This window comes from Topomyia yanbarensis, chromosome 2 (genome assembly GCF_030247195.1).
Source record: "Topomyia yanbarensis strain Yona2022 chromosome 2, ASM3024719v1, whole genome shotgun sequence".
Lineage (NCBI taxonomy): Eukaryota > Metazoa > Arthropoda > Insecta > Diptera > Culicidae > Topomyia > Topomyia yanbarensis.
The window spans coordinates 438,134,727-438,154,487 of NC_080671.1; the positions used below are offsets into that span (position 1 = coordinate 438,134,727).

Sequence of the window (19,761 nt, forward strand, 5' to 3'; positions counted from 1 at the left end):
TGGAAATGGAGAAAATATTTCGTGCGATGACGGTTCCAATGGCACCGAGCGAAAAACTCGACGTGCTCAAGCGGAACCTGAAAGCCGACTATAAACAAATGCTAATCCTCAGGCCAGTGAACACGCTTTCAGAATTGATGAGTCTTGGTAAATCGATCGACGCCTCCAAGACGCCGATTTATCAGAAAGTTTTCGGTTCTTCTCGGGAAGTTGCTGCTTATTCTGATAATCCTCCACAAAACAAACAAAAACAGAACCAACAAAACCAAAAGCGAGGTGGACAGAATAACGGCAACGCAAAATCCAAAACGTTTTGGAACAAGAATGCCAAACCGGCAGGTCTTGATTCAAGCAAGCCTCCTGACAACCAGAAAAAGAAACAGCAAGGGAATCAGGATGGCAAGAATCTCGAGGGAAACAATCAAAAACCGATCGAACCACCGCAGAAACCTATAATGTGTCTGGAGTATTTGGTGGAAAAGCATCGTCCTCCAGTGCTCGGCGTCTGCTACAATTGTGGAGACAAAGGACACGAATATGAGGAATGCCGGAAACCAAGGCGGGTCTTCTGCATAGTGTGCGGATTTAAAGGTTTTGATGTTTCTCGTTGCCCTTACTGCCTAAAAAACGGGATCAGAACCAACTGAAGTCGCAGTTGGCAGTAAAGCAGCGCTCCAAAGAACAACTAACAATCCATCCCCAGATTTACGACAGTTTTCGACCGGCTCGTGATGAGGACTATGATAATTCGTTGTCTGTCGAAACCATCGTCCTTGACGACCCGTTCGATAACCGTCCATTTGCAATTGTCGCTGTGTACGGCAAATCCTTCAAAGCCTTGCTCGACAGTGGTAGTAACGCCACAATTATAACTAAAAAGCTATACCGAAAGTTTTCGAAAAGTCCCTTGAAAAGGTTGGAACGACCATTCGAACAACGTTCTGCAAATGGTCAATCCTTACCAATCATTGGACAAGCGTATCTCCCGTATACTTTTCAAAATTTGACAAAGGTCCTATGCACTCTTGTAGTAGAGCATCTGACCGTCAACTCCATTCTAGGTATGGACTTTTGGCGCGCCTTTGGGATTTCTCCTGAGATACAAAACTGTGCTCTGTTGAACTCAGGTCAGGAATCAGAAGACGATGAAGAAGATGAAGTACCGCGTGAGTCGATACTCACTTCGGAACAGTTAGCGCGCGTAGAAGAAGTAAAGAAGTGTTTCCAGGCAGTAGAGCCCGGAAAGCTAAGCCCAACCTCATTCACAGAGCACAGGATTGTCATCAAAGATGAATTCCAAGGTGCGGCACCCGTTTGCCGATATCCTTATCACATGAGCCCAAAGAAACTGTCTAAGGTCTGGGAAGAGGTTGACCGATGGCGGTCTATGGGAATTATCGAGGAGTCTGATTCGGATTGGTCGCTTAATATTGTGGCGGTCACGAAACCAGACGACTCAATTCGCCTTTGTCTAGACGCTAGGCCTCTCAATGAGCGTACTGTACGAGATGCATACCCTCTGCCCCACCCTGGGCGAATATTGGGCGGCTTACCCAAGGCGAAGTACCTGTCTACCATAGACTTGAAGGAGGCCTTTCTCCAGGTACCCCTGGCTAAGGATAGTCGCAAATATACCGCTTTCAGTGTTCCCGGCAGGGGTATGTTCCAATTTACTCGTCTACCATTTGGTCTCGTCAACAGCCCCGCTACTCTGGCGCGACTGATGGACCAGGTTCTTGGACGAGGTAAATGGGAACCTTACGTTTTCGTCTACCTAGATGACATCATCGTGGTAAGCGAAACGTTCGAGCATCACATACTGTTGCTCAAAGCAGTGGCCGATTGTCTAGCAAGAGCCAACCTAACCATCAATTTGGAAAAATCCCGTTTTGGAGTCCCCGAACTAAAGTTTCTTGGTTATTTGTTGAATCGGGACGGACTCAAGGTCAATCCTGACAAAATTCAGCCGATTCTCGACTACGAGAGACCGATTACCGTGACGAAACTTCGTCGTTTCCTCGGTATGTGCGGTTATTACCGCCGCTTCATTGATCGGTTCAGTGAGGTCACTGCTCCCTTGAGCGATCTGCTCAAAACGAAAACCAAGAGCTTAGTTTGGAACTCCGAGGCAGAACTCGCGTTCCTTAAAATTAAGGAACTTCTAGTCACTCCTCCAGTTTTAGTCCCACCAGACTTCTCCAAAGAATTCATTCTTCAGACAGACGCTAGTGACGTAGCAGTCGCTGCTGTTCTGGTGCAGGAGTATCCCGAGGGTGAGAAAGTAGTTGCTTACTTTTCGCACAAACTGACCACTCCCCAAAGGAACTATCATGCAACTGAAAAGGAAGGTCTGGCGGTGATAATGGCGGTTGAACACTTTCGAGGTTACTTGGAAGATTATCATTTTCGACTGGTCACTGATTCGTCAGCGATTACATGGATACTGAAGACTAAATGGAAAACCAGTTCACGTTTGAGTCGTTGGAGTTTAGAATTGCAACTCTACGACATGTCTATTGAGCACCGGAAAGGCAAGGACAATGTCGTTCCAGATGCGTTATCCCGGGCCGTAGCAGCCGTTTCCGCTTTGTCCACCTCAGACTGGTACTGTTCCATGAAGTCCAAAGTTATCCAAAATCCTGACGACTATGCCGACTTCAAAGTAGAAAATGATCAACTTTTCAAGTATGCAAACACGAAAGTTGTTCCGTGCGACTCGCGGTTCAGTTGGAAACTCGTCCCAGCACCCGAGTTCCGTCAAGATTTGATTCAACGTACCCACGAAAATTTGCTTCACGTGGGATACGATAAAACGATCCACGAAGTGCAGTTACGATATTACTGGCCTCGTATGGGATCTGAAGTACGAAAGTTTATTCGAGAATGTGGGACGTGCAAGGAAATCAAAGCTCCTTTCGTCCCAGTCCAGCCCGAAATGGGTAAGTCGCGTGCGACTAATGCACCATGGCGAATGGTTTCTGTGGACTATATTGGTCCTCTTCCAAAAAGCAAACGTGGCAATCAACACTTGCTTGTCGTCCTCGACGTCTTCAGTAAGTACGTCATGTTAACCCCCGTTCGCAAAATCGCTAGTACGTCACTCTGTACGATACTGCGCGAACAGTGGTTCAATCGCCATGGTAGCCCGGAAATTCTGCTAAGCGACAATGCCTCCACTTTCACCTCGAAGGAGTTCAGTCAATTCATAAAAGAAACCAACGTCAAACATTGGCTGAACTCCCGCTATCATTCGCAGGCTAACCCAGTGGAGCGAACAAATCGCTCGATAAACACCGCAATCCGGGCATATGCTCGAACCGAGCAGCGCAACTGGGATGTCCACATCAGTGATGTGGAGCGCATCCTAAATACTACCGTTCATTCCTCCACTGGATTTAGTCCTCATTTCATTATACACGGGTGTGAAATGGCATCTGCCGATGACTTCAGCAGGATTTCCGGTGAGGGTGACCTAGAAACAAGACACCAACAGATAGACAAAATCCGGGAGATTGTGGTCAAAAATTTGGCAAAGGCAAGCGAGGGCATTCGACATCAGTACAACTTGCGTCATCGAAAGTTCTCCAAACCTTTTGAAACAGGACAAATGGTATACCGTCGAAACATGAAGTTGTCGAATGCACTCGAGTCTTACAATGCTAAACTTGGACCACAATACTTACTGGCAAAAATTGTCTCAAAAAAAGGTGTATCCTCCTACGAGCTGGAGGATTTAGCAGGTAAAAATCTCGGAGTTTGGCCAGCAAGTCTCCTTAAACCAGCATAAAAACTTTTCCGTGCCGTCTGTGGACTGACGGTATGCTTTTATATGGATTACTCACTTGGGAGTTTTCCGAAAGCAGCCGTCAGTTCCCGACGGCGACAACACGGACTTTGGTCCGAATAAAAAAAAACAATAAACATTTCTCCGTCTTCTCTATTTTTATTGTGGAAGACCAACTCTGCCGCGAGAAGGTTCTTCAACACCTTCTTGCAATTTTTCAGAGCCACACTCTCGCAGTGTGGTAAACAAACACTCGCACGAAATATATGCTCCGGCCCCGATGACGACTACGGTAGGGTGGAATACTCTATTAAAAAAACACTAATCTTATACCGTGCCGTTCTCCCGGGCACCGGACGCATCTAAATACACTACCTGCCGTGTTCGGCAAACAAATACAAAAAAATTCTTTTGCGCCCCACTCGCGCAGTGAGGTAACCAAATGATCCACTAATTTGCTTTGCTCCGGCGGTCGAGACGGTTACAGTAAACAAAACTTTCTTACCAAACCAGTACCAGTGTTTGGAAGAAACAAAACGAACCTATCGTACCGTCTTTTCACCGCCGGATGCATACACATCATTCTTCTGCCGTGTTCGGCAACATAAAATTTTTCAAAAACCCCTTTCTGTGGGGAACACTCGCACCTACGGGTGCACTAAATTATATAAAATTTCTCCTTATTTGGGTCACTATATATAAAAAAAACCACCTTTTCCCTCTTCGCCGGGGACACTTCGTTCGCGTGAGTGGTTCCACTACTCCGGGACCGACCGTAAACGGAATAATAAAAACAGTTTGCGAACCGATTTCGCGAACTGTTTTGTTTTTATTTATATTTTGAGGATGATTCATTCATCCATTCAGATGGATGAAAATATCATCATCAATTTTGACAGTTTCCCCGATGTTCGCATCAATGCTCTGCATCATGCAGGTGTAGCCCGATTTGGATCAGAGTAGTGTGAGTGGAAGAGCGAATGGGGTAAAACGATACCGCGTCTTCGATTTCGAATCAAATAATAAAATTTTATTTCGCATAATTTTGGGTTTGTGGTTAAACCTGGGATGGTTCGTTTGATTCCAGCGGGAATCATTTTGATATTTTTAAATTATGCGAAAGACATTCTTTGGTCCCTCTCAAACGTTTCTTTTGCCAAGTACGAAGCGTTTTGAGGCGAAAAGGGACGAATATACAAACTTTTGTCCGGAATGTCTGTGAGTGGGAGAAATGATGACGTGTTAAGCGGTATTGTATGAGTGAATGTACGAGTGTGGAATCGAACAGAGTGAATGAATACATGTGTGAATGATAAGATAAAATTGTTTTGGGGTTAATTCGAAGTGCTTATCGGAATGTGAATGATCGAGTAGGCCAGTGATTGAGGATGAATGAATGGGATAATGTATGAATGTATTTGGATAGAAACCCCAGCACAAGGTTGTAGTACTGGTACCGTTAGGACACGAAAGACATTTTTGGACAGTCGATGAAAAAGAACAATATAATGCCGACAACCGTTCCCCTGCAAGTTGAAACATTGAAAATTGTCAATGCCACTTGCAGAATTTTAGGAATATCGAGTTGTTACCGATCTTGTTTTCGGATTGGATTTAGGGTTCAACCCATAGCCGAGTAATGGCGATGGCTGATAGCCTCTCGCTTCGCGTATGCTGTCAGTATTATCAGACCAAACACAGGCAAACTTTTCACCAATGAGGACCGCCGGTCGATTAGTTTTTTTGACATGAATTATTGATAAATTGCGGAAGAAATGATTAGGTGTAGTTAGTTTTTCTTTGTTTATTTATTTATTTATTCATTTCGTTCATTATTATTGTATCGGTGTTAGGTGTTAGGTTAGAAAAAAAATTGTTGCCAATTTTTTTCCACCCGGTGTGGGCGAGATTGTAACCCGTCAGGGTAACAATTTAGCACTGGGTGGAAATATACCCTTTTTTTGCGTATACACTCCGTAGAGTGTATTGTTTACGTTAAAGTTATGCTCACCGCTGTTCGATACCGTTCACATTTAGTTTGTAAATTTTTATATAGTTTCGCGTTTGTGAACGGTTTTGTGTAATCAGATAGGTGTAGAAAATTTTGTTTTATGTTTGTGAATTAGTAGCATAGGGTTTAGCTAGGCCACCGCTCTCCTCTTGCTGCAATAAGTGTGCTGGATATGCTGCACATAGCGATGACAGCTATGCGGCGGTACTGTTTTTTGGTGCTGGTTTTGGTGTTTGTTTTGGGTGAGTGGAAAAGGCGGCCATCGTGAAAAAAAGTTAGAAAGTGACGAACCACGGCGTAGAACAGACGTCCGTAACTAGTGATTTCCCCGGACAGTTTCCCGCCACTGGACCGAGAGTTAAGTGCGCGCGTGCGACGGCAAGTAATCCCGTCGAAAAGTGTCGGTCGTGGTTCGGTTACCATAGTGTTTTGTGGTGTTGGGTCGCCGGATATCAGAAGCTAAACGCAAAGGAGCCACTCGCTTCCCCGGCTAATTACCAAGGACCCAGTGACACCACGCCGCCCTCACTGTGGAGGATCAGCCGAACGAGCATAGCTCTCCTCCACAGTTAATCGCAAAGGAGGGCGAAGCAGGTAGGACAACGGATCCACCTGAGGTAGTTTACTGCGGTATCTACCTGGGCCATTCACGGGGAGTGAGTGGACCCGGCGATTAATCGCCCCGTCGCTAGGGAGGTTCCAACAAAAGAGCCTTGCTCACCTCCCTGGCTAATTGTAAAGGACCGCTGCGATAGCAGCCAACGGTACCTGCGGGAGAACACGGCCGTCGGAGTCCCGGCCGGTCGGATAAACCTTCGCCTTCCGCCATCGCCAAAAGTAGCTGACTTGTTTCACTGGCAGAGTGCAGCACAGAGGAGAGGAGAATAAAAGTCGGTAAATTTAGTTTATTTGTTTTTTTCTCTTTTTTTGTTTGTTATTATACGAAAATCCGAAATTCCGGTAGGAGCACCTAGGCCGCCCTGAAAGGAAGGGTCCGCCGGGCAATTAAGAACCCGAGTAGTGGGCAAACCACTACTTACAAGGTATGTGTTTTCACCATTCGAAAGTACAGTAATTGTTAAGAAAAAAGAAATTTAAAAAAAAATTTATAACTAAATATCAAAATTACTTGACGCTATTGATATGAGCGGTTCAATTCTCCGACTACGTACGTGGAACATTCTATTTGAGCCAATACGTTCCACAATTCACAAGCTGTATTAGTCTAAGACGTCGTAGTGAAAGATGCCAAATCCGGCCGAGGAAGTATCGAGTCATTATGACACTCCAAGAAGTCCAGAAGTTACTTTTGGTGGCTTCCATGTATCTTTGTCCGTTTACGGTCCCAGACGTGGTGTAGATCTGAATAATCGCCACATCCGCGGATCGCTTGATGAACTAGGATTTTGTAGCGCATTTCGACATCATCTTCCACTTTATGTATAGCTTCCTTATGCAAGTTTTGCTACCGTGTTCTGGTTACAAGTTCTTTCCGGTGCCTTTCGAACTTTATATACGTGTTGTACAAAACATTACATTGTTCTTGCACAAAAAAATTAAAATTTGACTCAAATCATTGGATTGACGTTTAAATTGGTTCAACACCATGGTATGGTCATACAGTGCCTCTACCGCCACCATAGTCTGCTTCAATATCTGATGCTCTTAAAATATTTTGATAACGGGATAAGGTGCAATTTGCGTTTTCGAACTGCTACTGATCCATTGTTACCCTCACGCTAAATAGGTGTGAACAATTGAGTGCAACTATTTTTTGTAACATGGCCTATAGAATGATTTTAATACATCCCAAGTTGGGGACCCCTAAAATCCTGGGCCAGTGCCCATGCGAAAAGACGGTACCGAGCATCAGTAGTTAGCACAGAAGAAGGGACAGTGCACGCAATTTGCTATGACGCGTAGAGATTCTTTTTCGCAGCAGGCAAATATTTGCTTCCAGTCCTCGTGACCGTACACTTCTTTCTTAATTACGTCTTCTTTATCATTTGCTTCCTCACTGATGAAGCTTGTGTTTGATTTGTAGTTTGTAGTACACAGTTTTTGCGGTTTTGAAGTAGCCATTATTACCCGAACATGACAGTGAACTGTTTGAACATAGAACAGATAGGTGGGAATCTGTCATTGATAGGGGCAAAGCGTTGTCTGTGGAACGGTAGTGTCTTGTGTTGCATATTGTCAGGTAGGAAGACCGAATTCTTACCACGTAATCACTATTGGAGTATCAAGAAATATGTTTGTCACTGTATCATTCGCAATTGATTCCACGTTTCTGTATTGCGACAAGTACGAAGCGCATGATCGTATAGTTTCATCTCTATTTTGCCATTATCCATAAACACGTAGTTTTTGAATTTGATTCTGACGCTGTCACTATCATCGATTGGTTGTTGTGAATTTATTTGCATGGAGTAATCAAGCCCGTGCGTAGAAAATTCTCAAGGGGCGGGTTTTTATTTCTTTACGTTTCTTATAAAAGAAAGATATGCAAACTTTGAAGATTTTTGCCGAAGCCTGAAGGGTCTTGTGTATCAATCGACTCAGCTCAACAAATTGTGTAAATATCTGTTATCGAGAAGGAATCTTCAACAGACATCGCAGCCTGCTGACTAGTGGTAGCGTTGGTAGTAGTTAAACCTACCGACTAAACCTAAACCTCTTATAGCGCTCAATCCTCATCCATCCGGGGCAACTGTTAGGTACTACTTCAGTAGGAATTGTGCTCTTGCTCTTTTTATTTTGGGTTAGTCGTTCATGTTTTTTGCATTGTTCATTTTTATTGCTTGCCCTCCATGCTTCGAGGTTGCTGAAAATACCGTCACCTGTTGAGACACAAAGCGATCCGGAGGTGTCGACCATAATGATTTACAACCACCTGCGCAGGGATTCTTATTCTACCTGGCGCTACTTGTTCCTATTTATCTGCTAGGTGGCATTGAGAGTACCTCGACGGCAGTTCTTCTCCCGAAACCGATGCCTATTTTCTCGAGCAATTTAAAGAAAAGGATTCTCATATGGATTTTCGTCGAAAATAAGTTATCTGTTGGATTGTACTCTGTATCACCTCTAAAATATCAAAACATGGTTGTCCCATCCATAAGGCTCAATGAAAATGTAAACCTTGAACAGCATTTTTCTTGGCTTGCTGTTTTTCAATATAGCACTCTTATGCTTTAATGGGCTAATAAGCTATCAGCCACTCCGACTGAGATATCATCGGTTGTGAAATTCATCCAGACTACGATTCCGACGATGTTTTCCACCGTAGCTCTCGCTGACCGACTTTGCTGTGTAATTGGTCTACTCACAACTGTTGCTAATATTGAAACTCGTCGAAACGTGAACCGATCCGAATAAGCTGACCAACTTGACTTACATCCCTTTCCAGCCAAAGTAATTCAAAACTCTTATGGGAGGGGTTAGAACCCCCAAAACCTTCCCCTTGTGCACGGGCCTGGGAGCAACCTTTGAATATTATCCTTATTGAATTCTTGATATGATGGCGACTTTCGTAAGGCTTAGCTCTGAAAACTTTTAGCAAATTGTTTCAACTGGTGAATAACCGGTCCAATACGAAAAGACGTAAAATAAAGGGTCACTTTATTTGATATCATTTTGAAAAAAAAAACATGAAGACGTTTTAGCACTTATAAATTTATAACCGCGGTCTCAAGCGCGAACATAGAAACGCTCGTTCCCACGTGATCATGATTTCTCCACGCCCCACATCTGAACCATGCACTGAAAATCGCAATCAGAATCACGGTATTCTGCAATTGGCCTTTAGCAGTGTTCTAGTGGGCGATAGTAGGAACCCCCAACTTAGCGCCACGGAATCCAAAAATATAATCCAACTTATGTGAATAGTGTAAATGACTGAAAGAGGCAGATAAACAGACAGCGGTTCATTTTTTATTTGTGTTGGGAAAAGTTCTTAAAATTTACCTATTCCCAAAACTCCGAAAATGATGTACAAACATTGATTTTAATCTTTCTCGTTTACTGGTTTCTTTTTACCATCAAAATAATATTTCTAGATCCTATGAGACTAGTTTGCAACGTTATTTGGTCTATTTGCATTTGTAGAAGAATTTGTATTACCTCGGGAGTACTTCTACTTCCACTGAGCTCGTTCAAATTCCGGATAAATCCGTACAGAAACTTTTTCCGGACATGTCTATGAAAATCCGTACAGTCCTCCCAAATTCCGTACGGTTGATCAGCTTAAGTTAGATATTCAAGTCCAAAAATGTTGCTACTAATTGTTAATAAGTTTTATCCTTTTACCCAAAAATTTCGGAATAATCCCAAAAAATCCTTTACCAAAGCAAACGTCTCGATCCTATACCAGCAATATTTTTTTGACCGTATATTTGCTCACTTTGCTCAGCAACTACGAAACAATTCAGGATGGCCAATTATATCGATAGTAATCTAAATTAGTGATTCCAATAATTTTGCCAAAGTTTTGTTGATGGCATATTTAAACCATTTCTTGCGTGTGGCCGAAGATGTTTTATATTAGTGGATTGGAAATTCCCAAAATTTTTCCACCAAATTTAGTAACGTTATGTCTATAGTGAACTTAAACCCTTTTCTAAGGGTTCCGCAACAATGTCAGATGATCAACCCCTTCATGCCCATGTTTTTTTTGTTGACAACAGTGTTTTTCAACAACTAGCTTTTGATTGAGGTAAGATTTGCTCACAAAAACAAGTAAGGCTAATAAATGTTACTATTGCCTTTCATTTGAGTATTAACAGTTACAAGGATCAGCTCTAGAACTGAAGTTATTGCAATTAGTCTGATTGGATTCCGATGGAGCAGTGCTGCCAGTGAACGTTTACGTTGACGACAGAAAACGATTTCTTATATATCTTTATTACGTTGCAATATTATTGAAAATTGATAAAACTAGACTAGAAAAAAGTTGGGCATAGAAGCGTTAACTCTTTCTCTAATCTTTTACGTCCAGGTCATCATCGTTAAAGTTGTCTTGGTGTTTGTTTAATTTTAGCGTCGTGAGTTTTGATTTTTTTAGTCAAGTAGGAGGGAATTCTCTCGATCCGCATCCTCGCCACAAGAGCACCGTTGGGAATACCCGGGAAATAGCTTCTCCAAATATCAGATGTTCCGGATTCCACTTCTTCGTATTGCGATATGCATTTTGCAATCAGCTCAGGAATACGGTTATAGGTCATGTAACCTTACTTCCTTGTAGTTATTTTCTTTATTGATAGCAATCTTAATTTCTACGTGGTCACTTTGAACTACAACGACATATGATATCGATACTGCATTGCAAAAATGATGGTACTGAAAATAGGCGACTTCCGTAAGTCTATGCTCCATTTTCATCTTCAGAAGGTATTCCACTTCACGAAAACTTGATCGGATAGAAGAAAATTTAATATCAACGACCGTGTCATTGGGTCGGAGCAGCACTTTTTCGTCAACTTTACTCAAGATGCCAAGAATAATACAATGTTTCCTTTGTTTGCGAGACAATGCACACTAGATTGAGAGGCTGCTAGTTGTCATTCACTTGGATCGATTGTAGGTCTGTATCCGGTAGAAAGTCGACTGGCACAGAGGCGTTCGAACCTTGTTAATAACGAAATTCGGGCATTACTTGAGGGTGCTGCGTTTGTAGCGAAACGGTCACAGCCGGTTGGCGGTTAACTAGTTTTGGGCCCTACAACGATGGCCTCTCTCAGCAGATGGCGGTCTATTTCCTATTTCCTCACGGTATTGCGAATCAGGATCAGGAAGTTTTCAGGTTTCTCCACAGTTCAAAATACTAGATAAGACTCAATCGGTCCGCTGATCACCTCGTCACTGGCAATTGGCAGATGGAATTTGGGGCGAAATTTATCACCGGGATCTGCGACGTCGGAATTGAGGTTACGGCACAAGGCACGGTTCTTTTGACCTTAGTGAACACAAAGTATGGAAAAGTAAAATCGTCAAGGTCACACTCTACATTGAACAAAAAATCATAGAGATTAGACGGGGTCGGTGGCTCTTTTAAGAATTCCAAAAATACAAATTTTTTTATTGGTTAATTTTTTAATCACCAATTTAGTTTCGACTTTTGAACATTGTTTTTAATAAAAAGAGCGCCATTTTCCTAAAAATCGAATAATCGAAAGAAAATCTTACGTACGTCACTTGCTATTGTTATTGTAGTTAATCGATAAAACTAGTTTTAAGCTCTAAATTAAAAATTACGGATGATAGATTCCCAAACGTGAACTTTTCCCAAAAAATAACTCGTAACAAAATCACTTAAAAATGTGCTTCACAACCAGTATAATAAATCCCATGTTGTAAATTATCCTAATGATACTCTTCTCATTTTCCCCACCGTGCCTTATTACTAGAATGGGCAACTGTATGAATGTCATGCAAGGCCGAAAGAAGATAAGTTGTATTCATATCCTTCGTGATGCTTGCTGGACACAATTGCTTGCAATTTTCACTGACTGAAGTTTTATAATCCCAACCCCATACTTCAGAAGTCTTCGAATGTCAATCCCATTTGGGTGACTACTCCATCGATTTCAGCTGCCTTTGCAGGTAAATAGATACGATACTCATGCGTAAAATACTTGCAGCAAGCAATCTCGTTTACCTGGTTAAGCTTACTCAAAGCTATACTCAGTTTATCAACATAACTAGGCTACGGCCGAGTATCGCGATGCCAAATCTCGCTATATTGCTTAGTTGCTTTCGTTTACTCCCTGTGCCAGATGGCATTGGGTTTCTCGATCTTGGTTTCAGCATCAATTTGATTATTTGGACATGGGTTCAGCTTCATCTCTATGGAATTGTTGTTCATGGCCAATTACCTTCCCCTCTACAGACGACATTTTCTTGCGAGTCAGGCATCCCGGGAAAGAAATAATCAGAGCAGTCGGCAAATAAACTCAACAAAGAAGAAAGAAAATACAAGAGAGTAGAAAATAGTTAGCTGAGTAATCCCTGTAGCACCAATAGTCAGCAACCACGGTACCGCTGGTGAAATTGTGGCAAAGTAATCTAGTGTAAATATTAGAGTGACAAGAAAAAAATGACCCTTATCTGCCCACCCCTGAGTCGATTCCTAGTCCCACCAGAAGTACTTGTACCAAATTTGAAGCAAATTGGACAAGTCTAGCTACCGGACCAACGTGCTTGAAGTTTGTATGAAATTTTTCGACAATTTCCATGGAGAAAACACACTAACTCGCAACTTTGCCGCTAGGTGGCACTGTATACATCGTAGTATCACTGTAAGTGAAAAAAAGAAAGATAATTTAATTGTCTACAATTTTGTCGAAGACTGCTAGTGAATCCGGCTTTGTTAAAAGAAGTTATTAAAATTTTAACGAAGGGATGTCTGAGTCAGTTTTCCATGGGGCCTAGCAGTGCAAGGTTGTGCATCAGTACTCGATTCCCACGAACTATACATTTTTGTGAAATAACCGTTAGGTTTAGCTCAACAGTATGTTCAGAAGAATTATACCACATAATACGAGTTATGTTTTGGTAGGAAAATTTTAGTTCCAACTGTGACTGCATAGAGGGCGCCAACACTAACTTTTCATAGAAGAGAGATAGATTATCGAGATGTTCGGGAGAATTATTGCAAAATGCCCGTTCTACAACTTTGTGGAAGACACCTAATTTTATCTCTCTGCGTTGAAAAGTTAGTCTTGGCGCCCTCTATGCGGTACAATGTGGAACTAAAATTTTCTAACCAAAACATGACTCCTATTATTTACTACAAATCTTCTGCTTATACTATTGAGCTAAATCTGACGGTTATTTCACAAGAATGATTAGTTCGTGCAAATCGAGTACTGACGCACAACCATGCATTGCTAGGCCCTATGGAAAACTGACTCAGACATCACTTCGCAAAAAGTTTAATAACTTTTTTTAACAAAGCCAGATTGACTAGCAGTCTTCGACAAAGTTGTAGACAATTATATTATCTTTTGTTTTATTTTCACTTACAGTTATAATACGATGCGAACAGTGCCACCTAGCGGCGAAAATGTGAGCTAGTGGGTTTTTTCCATGTAAATTGTCGAAAAATCTCATGCAAACTTCAGGCACGTTGGTCCGGTAGCTAGACTTGTCCGATTTGCTTCAAATTTGGAACAAGTTCTTCTGGTGGTACTAGAAATCGACTCAGGGGTGGGCCGATAGGGGTCATTTTTTCTGTCACTCTAGTGTGTACCGATTTTGATGAAACTAGTTTCAAATGAAAGGCCGAACGCGACAGTTTAAAACTATTATTTTTGTTTTTCGATATGTTGCACACTTTCTGAGATATGAATGATTTTGTCAAAACAGTTTAAGTGTTTTAAGCAAATAACTTTCGAACAAAGCGATAACGACGCGCAAACAATAAATAAATAGAAAGCTTATAAAACACTGCAACGCTCAGGGCCGGCGGAAAGCGTGGGTAGTATGGGTAGTACTACCCACTCGAAAATAACCGAGTGGGTAATTACCCACTCGAAATTTTGAACCATTTCAAAAAATCTAGATGGGCAACGCATGTATCTCGCACTACACACATTTGAAAATATCGATGTACCACAATTCCATTTGCATAAACGAACGTGATTTAATGTGAATGTAATGTAAGCGTGTGCATTGCGAAAAGGGAAACAATCCTTACTAATGGACCCCTCACCCTATGCTTTCTACCCACTCGGGCGTAAAGTGTTTCGCCGCCCCTGGCGTCGCTGCGGGTAGCCGCTGTAGACACAGCCACCAAACCCACTAGGACTGTAAGCGCAGTGACAATAGTCTAATAAAAAATGTATCCCGGCATTCGAAAGGCAAACAGAGATGAACAGCAGCAATCATCATTGATTGATGCTAATCGTCGACAGGTTTTCAGTGGTGATCTTGCGGGGCTTTTCTTTCGTCGGTTCTCATGCTAAAGATGGACGAGTCTGTCTAGGCTAGGAGACATGCTGGGAACTCGAGTGATTCGTAGTTATGCTGCCCAAGCTCGACTCTCATCAGCAGAAGACAAAAGTTAAGCCCGTAAGATATTAAGCCTGTTCTAATGACCCTGTCACTTCTAGTTTTCCGATCTGTATACCTCACATCCTTGCTCTCACTTGAGTACTATGGCTCTAATGTTCATAACTTTCCCTACCCAGTAATCTCTAGCTAATTGAATCTCGTTAGAATGTAAAAAAGAAAATGTGACTGACATAGTCGAAATAAAAAAAGGATTAATGATATATTTAGTTTTTGAAAGAAAAACATATGTTGCATAATTTAGGTTACGGTATTTTAAGCCAACCATCTTAATTCCCTTCAAGCAGAAATGTTGGGACAAACCGTTTCTAATCGAATGCCAAGCACAACAGTAACTGTCCAAATGTTCAATTAGCGTGTAACGATTTATTCAAAATTTGCACTCAAAGTATACTGTGGCAGTTGGAATTTACGCCCATTTCATATAGATTATGCGAGAAATCGACATTAAATAGATCCTAGATTATGCGGAATGTATATCTTTTGAGAACAAAATATGATTTGAGTACCAGAAAAACCTTGCTGTTGTACCCTTAGATACATAAAAGCCTTCGAATATATCCCAAAAAATAAGTTTGATCCAAAAACTCAAAAAAAAAAATAGTTCTCTATCACTTATATTGTGTTAATTTTGAAAAGGATCTTAACCAAGCGTTGCAATGACATCCTTCAAATATTGCAATGGCGTTGATAGTTTCATCGAGTTTGGTCAAATAGAAAGGTTGAAGTTCATGACAAGTTAATTTTGTACGAAGAAGCAACTACAGTAGGAGGTTGATTCAATAGTTGTTACATTAGCCATCCTCGAGAACAAGCGAAAAAAATGAAAAAGAAGACAAACATGATTGAAAAAGCTTTTTCTGGGTAATGAATCACTCAGCATCTTCGATAAGATCAGGTTTGGTCAGCACTTATCTAAGTCTCTTAATCTCAAAGACATCAATGGTGCCCTATATCCGGTGGAATCCGCAATTATAATTGTTGGCGAAAAGATGAGACTTTCGAAGCACCTAAATTCCGCTAAATGCACTGTTCAGCTAAGCCCAATCATTTTGCAAAAAAAAGAAAAGTTTGTGAAATTTCACGTATAAACCACTAGGCCTCCCGTGAAACGAACTTAGACATAACTTCGATAAAAACTTAAGAAACTTTTCCGAATGATTCCAGAACGATTTTCAGTTGCTCACAAAATTGTAGACAATTAAATTATCTATCTGATTCTCACTTTAAGTGTTGTTTGAATGTCTAAAGCACCATCTAGTGGCAGAAATATTAACTAGTTCCATTGCAGAACCTATGTTTTCACGGAAAAAAAATCTAATATAAGTTGCCCTAGACCACCGACGGATTTTCATGTCGGTGATATTTTTTGCATAAAGTTTTAAACAATTGTTTAAAAAATATATAAAATATCAAATTTTCGGATCGAAAAAAATCACGAACAATCTGTGTCTTAACAAAAATTTCATTGCTGGTTAGTTCGTTAAAATTATAGTCAAAAATGGTTTTTTCACGGAACCCACCTAGATTTGGTTTTGCAGTACCAAATACTACCAAAAAATTGGATCTTCCATTGAAATTGCGATCTCACCTAATTTGGGTGGCCCGCTTGAGAAACTTTGACTCAGGTCATTTAATCATTTAAAAATACATACAAACTTGAAGCATGCTGGTCCGGTAGCTAGACTTGTCCGACTTGGCTTAAATTTGTAGCAGTCGACAACGTGTTTGCGGTTGTTCTGCAAAACGTTTTAGGTTGTGTTACTGGGACTAACGTGTTGAATGACTGAATGGCGTAGATGATGGATCTGGATAAAGGAGCTTTGGCATTCCGTACATTTAACTAGCACAAATTTTAAAGTCATCTACCGCCGTCGCGAGCCAAAGTGGCAACTTGATTCATGGTGGCAAGAATAAAAGCAATGAAATGATCGTTAAAGCGCTGATCTTTTGGCTCGCTTGTAGCTCTGATTGGGAAAGAATTGAGGAAGGAGTCAAGTTGTACAAAGAAGAGTAGCATGCAACCCGACTGATGCATTAGGCTACTGTGGAATGAATTGTGCCACAATGTGCCATGGTGTTCAGCAAAACAAAAAGTCATTTTTAAGAGGTCCGTAGTGCGAAAAAGGCTGTTCTAAACAACTGACAGATCGATTGAAAAAATACGAAAAGATTGTAGGAGGAAAATACAAATACCATTCTACTAGAACACTTTTTGTCTGAATAGGGGGGACATGCGCACCTCAGATACTGGATAAAATAATGATTAAACGTATGTTTTTGTTATTTCCGCTAGTCGCAATTCAACGCAAGATTAGTGTAATTATTTCCGACAAAATAATTTAAAAATCAAGTCATTCTGTTCCGCACAACGGGAATAATTACCATATAAAATCTCATTACTATTCTGCTAAAATTTTTAACAGTTAGAATCATTATATTCGACGGCGTCGGTGGTTGAATTACTCCAGTGGGTCGAGGTTTGATTCTAGCCGAGGTAGTTGAGATTTTCTGACGCTAGATATCCCTGGTTATTTTTTGCTTCGGAAGGGAAGTGATGCCGTTGGGCCTCGTCCGTGTGTTGAGAGGTGGAGTCCTCTTCCGGAGTTCGGTGATGGCCACAGAGACCGACGGAAAATAAATATAAATCAAAAAAAGTTTTCTTATTATCATCAATAGTTCGATATCATACAGAGCCCACGTGCGAAGTTCCATGAAACCAGACATCATCATATGGATAGATTATCCAAAAGAAATATTATGCACCGCAGCTCGTGTCGCAGTTACTACACTTGTTCAAATACCCTTTCCGTTAGTGATTCAGGTGGTAAATCTAATGGTAAAAATCCCCGTTGAAAATGATTTTAAAAATTTCGGCTATAAATTGGAACATCAATCGCTTGTCCATCGGCAGTACGTAAAAAACTTTGTAAAGGCAAAAAAATGAAATTACTGGCGGTACTAGTTGCTGTGCTGGGCTTGATAGCACTGGGAGGAGCGACTTTGTGGGAGCCCCCTACAGAGCAGCCAAAGTTGATAAAACGGCTGTGGAGGCCGCTTCCTTATGTTACACGTATTCCCATATTCTCGCAACCAATTTATGCGATTTGATTTGAGTGGCTTTGCAGTTGTAATGAAAATGGAAGACATGTACATCGTTTAAATTATGCAAAAACATGATTTTAATATCCACAGAGCTGATTAAGTAACAAGTACTGAAATAAAGTGTTGGTTTTAAGTACAATAAACTCCTAACAACTTCGTCTCATGCAATCCTAAAATCATTCCGAAATGTGTTTAATAATAAAACTCAAAATCTCACCACCCAAGCTAAAACAGAAACGAAATCCCCCACAAACTGTATACGCGCATTCTAGTACAGACAGCGCATAGAAAACGCCTGCTGCGATTACGACTGACGATCACTTATGTGGTTTTCGTTTGAGGCGAAACTGAGTCAGTTCCTAACCCCAACTGCTGTCAAAATGTATGAACTGACAGCGCCATTAATCTAATCATGGTTTCTGTTTTGCCTACTTGCAGGACATTTTTACCACGCTGGTCGACATTCAATGGCGCTGGACGCTGATGGTGTTTGCCTTTAGCTTCATCCTATCGTGGCTCGGTTTCGGAACCATTTGGTACCTGATCGGATTCAGTCACGGCGATATTATTGCTCACGCCCAAGGAGGTTAGAACCGCTGTTTAAAGTTGAATTGTTTACGATCAGATATTGGTTGTTTTTTTTTCAGATTCAGAACACCGTCCGTGCGTCACCTCAATCTTTGGCTTCACGTCGGCATTCCTGTTTTCGATGGAAACCCAGTCCACCATCGGTTACGGGAACCGGTTCGTGACGGAGGAATGTCCGGAGGCGGTCTTTATCCTAGCCTTGCAGAGCATAACCGGTGTATTTATTCAGGCATTTATGGTGGGAATCGTTTTCGCCAAACTATCCCGACCGAAGAAGCGTGCCCAGACGTTGCTGTTTTCGCGTAACGCCGTTATCTGCCACCGGGACGGAGTGCCCTGTCTGATGTTCCGAGTGGGAGATATGCGCAAAAGTCACATCGTCGAGGCGCACGTGACGGCGCAGATCATTCGCCGGAAGGTAGGTTCTATCGGTTAAAATTTTAACTGTTTCCAACTGTCTAATTTTGATTGATTGACAGATCACCAAGGAAGGGGAGGTACTGCCATTTTTCCAGCAGCATTTGGAGGTTAGTTGCGATAACGGAGACGATCGGCTGATGTTTATCTGGCCATCTATCGTCGTTCATAAGATCGTGAAAGGTAGTCCACTGTACAACCTGTCCGCCCAGGATGTGCTTCGGGAACGGTTTGAAATTGTCGTTATGCTTGGTACGATCGGAATCCCGGACTGTTGAATACTGTTGTAACGTAAAATTATTTTGTAGAGGGTGTGGTGGAATCAACCGGCATGACAACCCAGGCTCGCAGCAGTTATCTTCCATCGGAAATCCTTTGGGGTCATCGATTCGAGTCGGTGGTGACATTCAAGCGAGACACCGGAGAGTATGAGGTATGTACGTGCTGTGCAATGCATGGCCTGCCGTGATGAATGAATCGGTTGGGAGTGCGCATGCGTCTGTCCGACGCATGCCGGTTGCGAGTGTTCTCTTCACCACTTTCACTCACGTTCTCACGAGTTTCCGAGTTACAATTAAATTGAATTTATAATCGATATTTTCCTTTAAAAAAAGGTGGATTACACCATGTTTAACAATACGTACGAGGTGGATACGCCGCTGTGCAGTGCCCGTCAGCTGAGTGCAGTCAAAAAGGAACTCAGCAAGCAAAATGGCACAGGTGAGTTCGCATTTCAAATGTCGTCTCATACAATGTTGTCCTAGAAGTTGTAAAAGTTTGTTTGTTTATT

At 41.7% G+C, this 19,761-nt stretch overlaps 1 protein-coding gene across 4 annotated transcripts in view; it reads left to right on the forward strand.

Annotated features, from left to right (window-relative positions):
* The window catches only part of LOC131685570 (G protein-activated inward rectifier potassium channel 3-like), a 432,523-nt gene that overhangs the window by 354,412 nt on the left and 58,350 nt on the right, over positions 1 to 19,761 (forward strand). For all 4 annotated transcript variants that reach the window (XM_058969389.1, XM_058969391.1, XM_058969392.1 and 1 more), the window contains 5 exons: positions 18,405 to 18,552; positions 18,614 to 18,972; positions 19,034 to 19,223; positions 19,280 to 19,404; positions 19,586 to 19,691. In XM_058969389.1, coding sequence (XP_058825372.1) covers positions 18,405 to 18,552; positions 18,614 to 18,972; positions 19,034 to 19,223; positions 19,280 to 19,404; positions 19,586 to 19,691 — 928 coding nt within the window. The remainder of the gene's footprint in view (positions 1 to 18,404; positions 18,553 to 18,613; positions 18,973 to 19,033; positions 19,224 to 19,279; positions 19,405 to 19,585; positions 19,692 to 19,761) is intronic.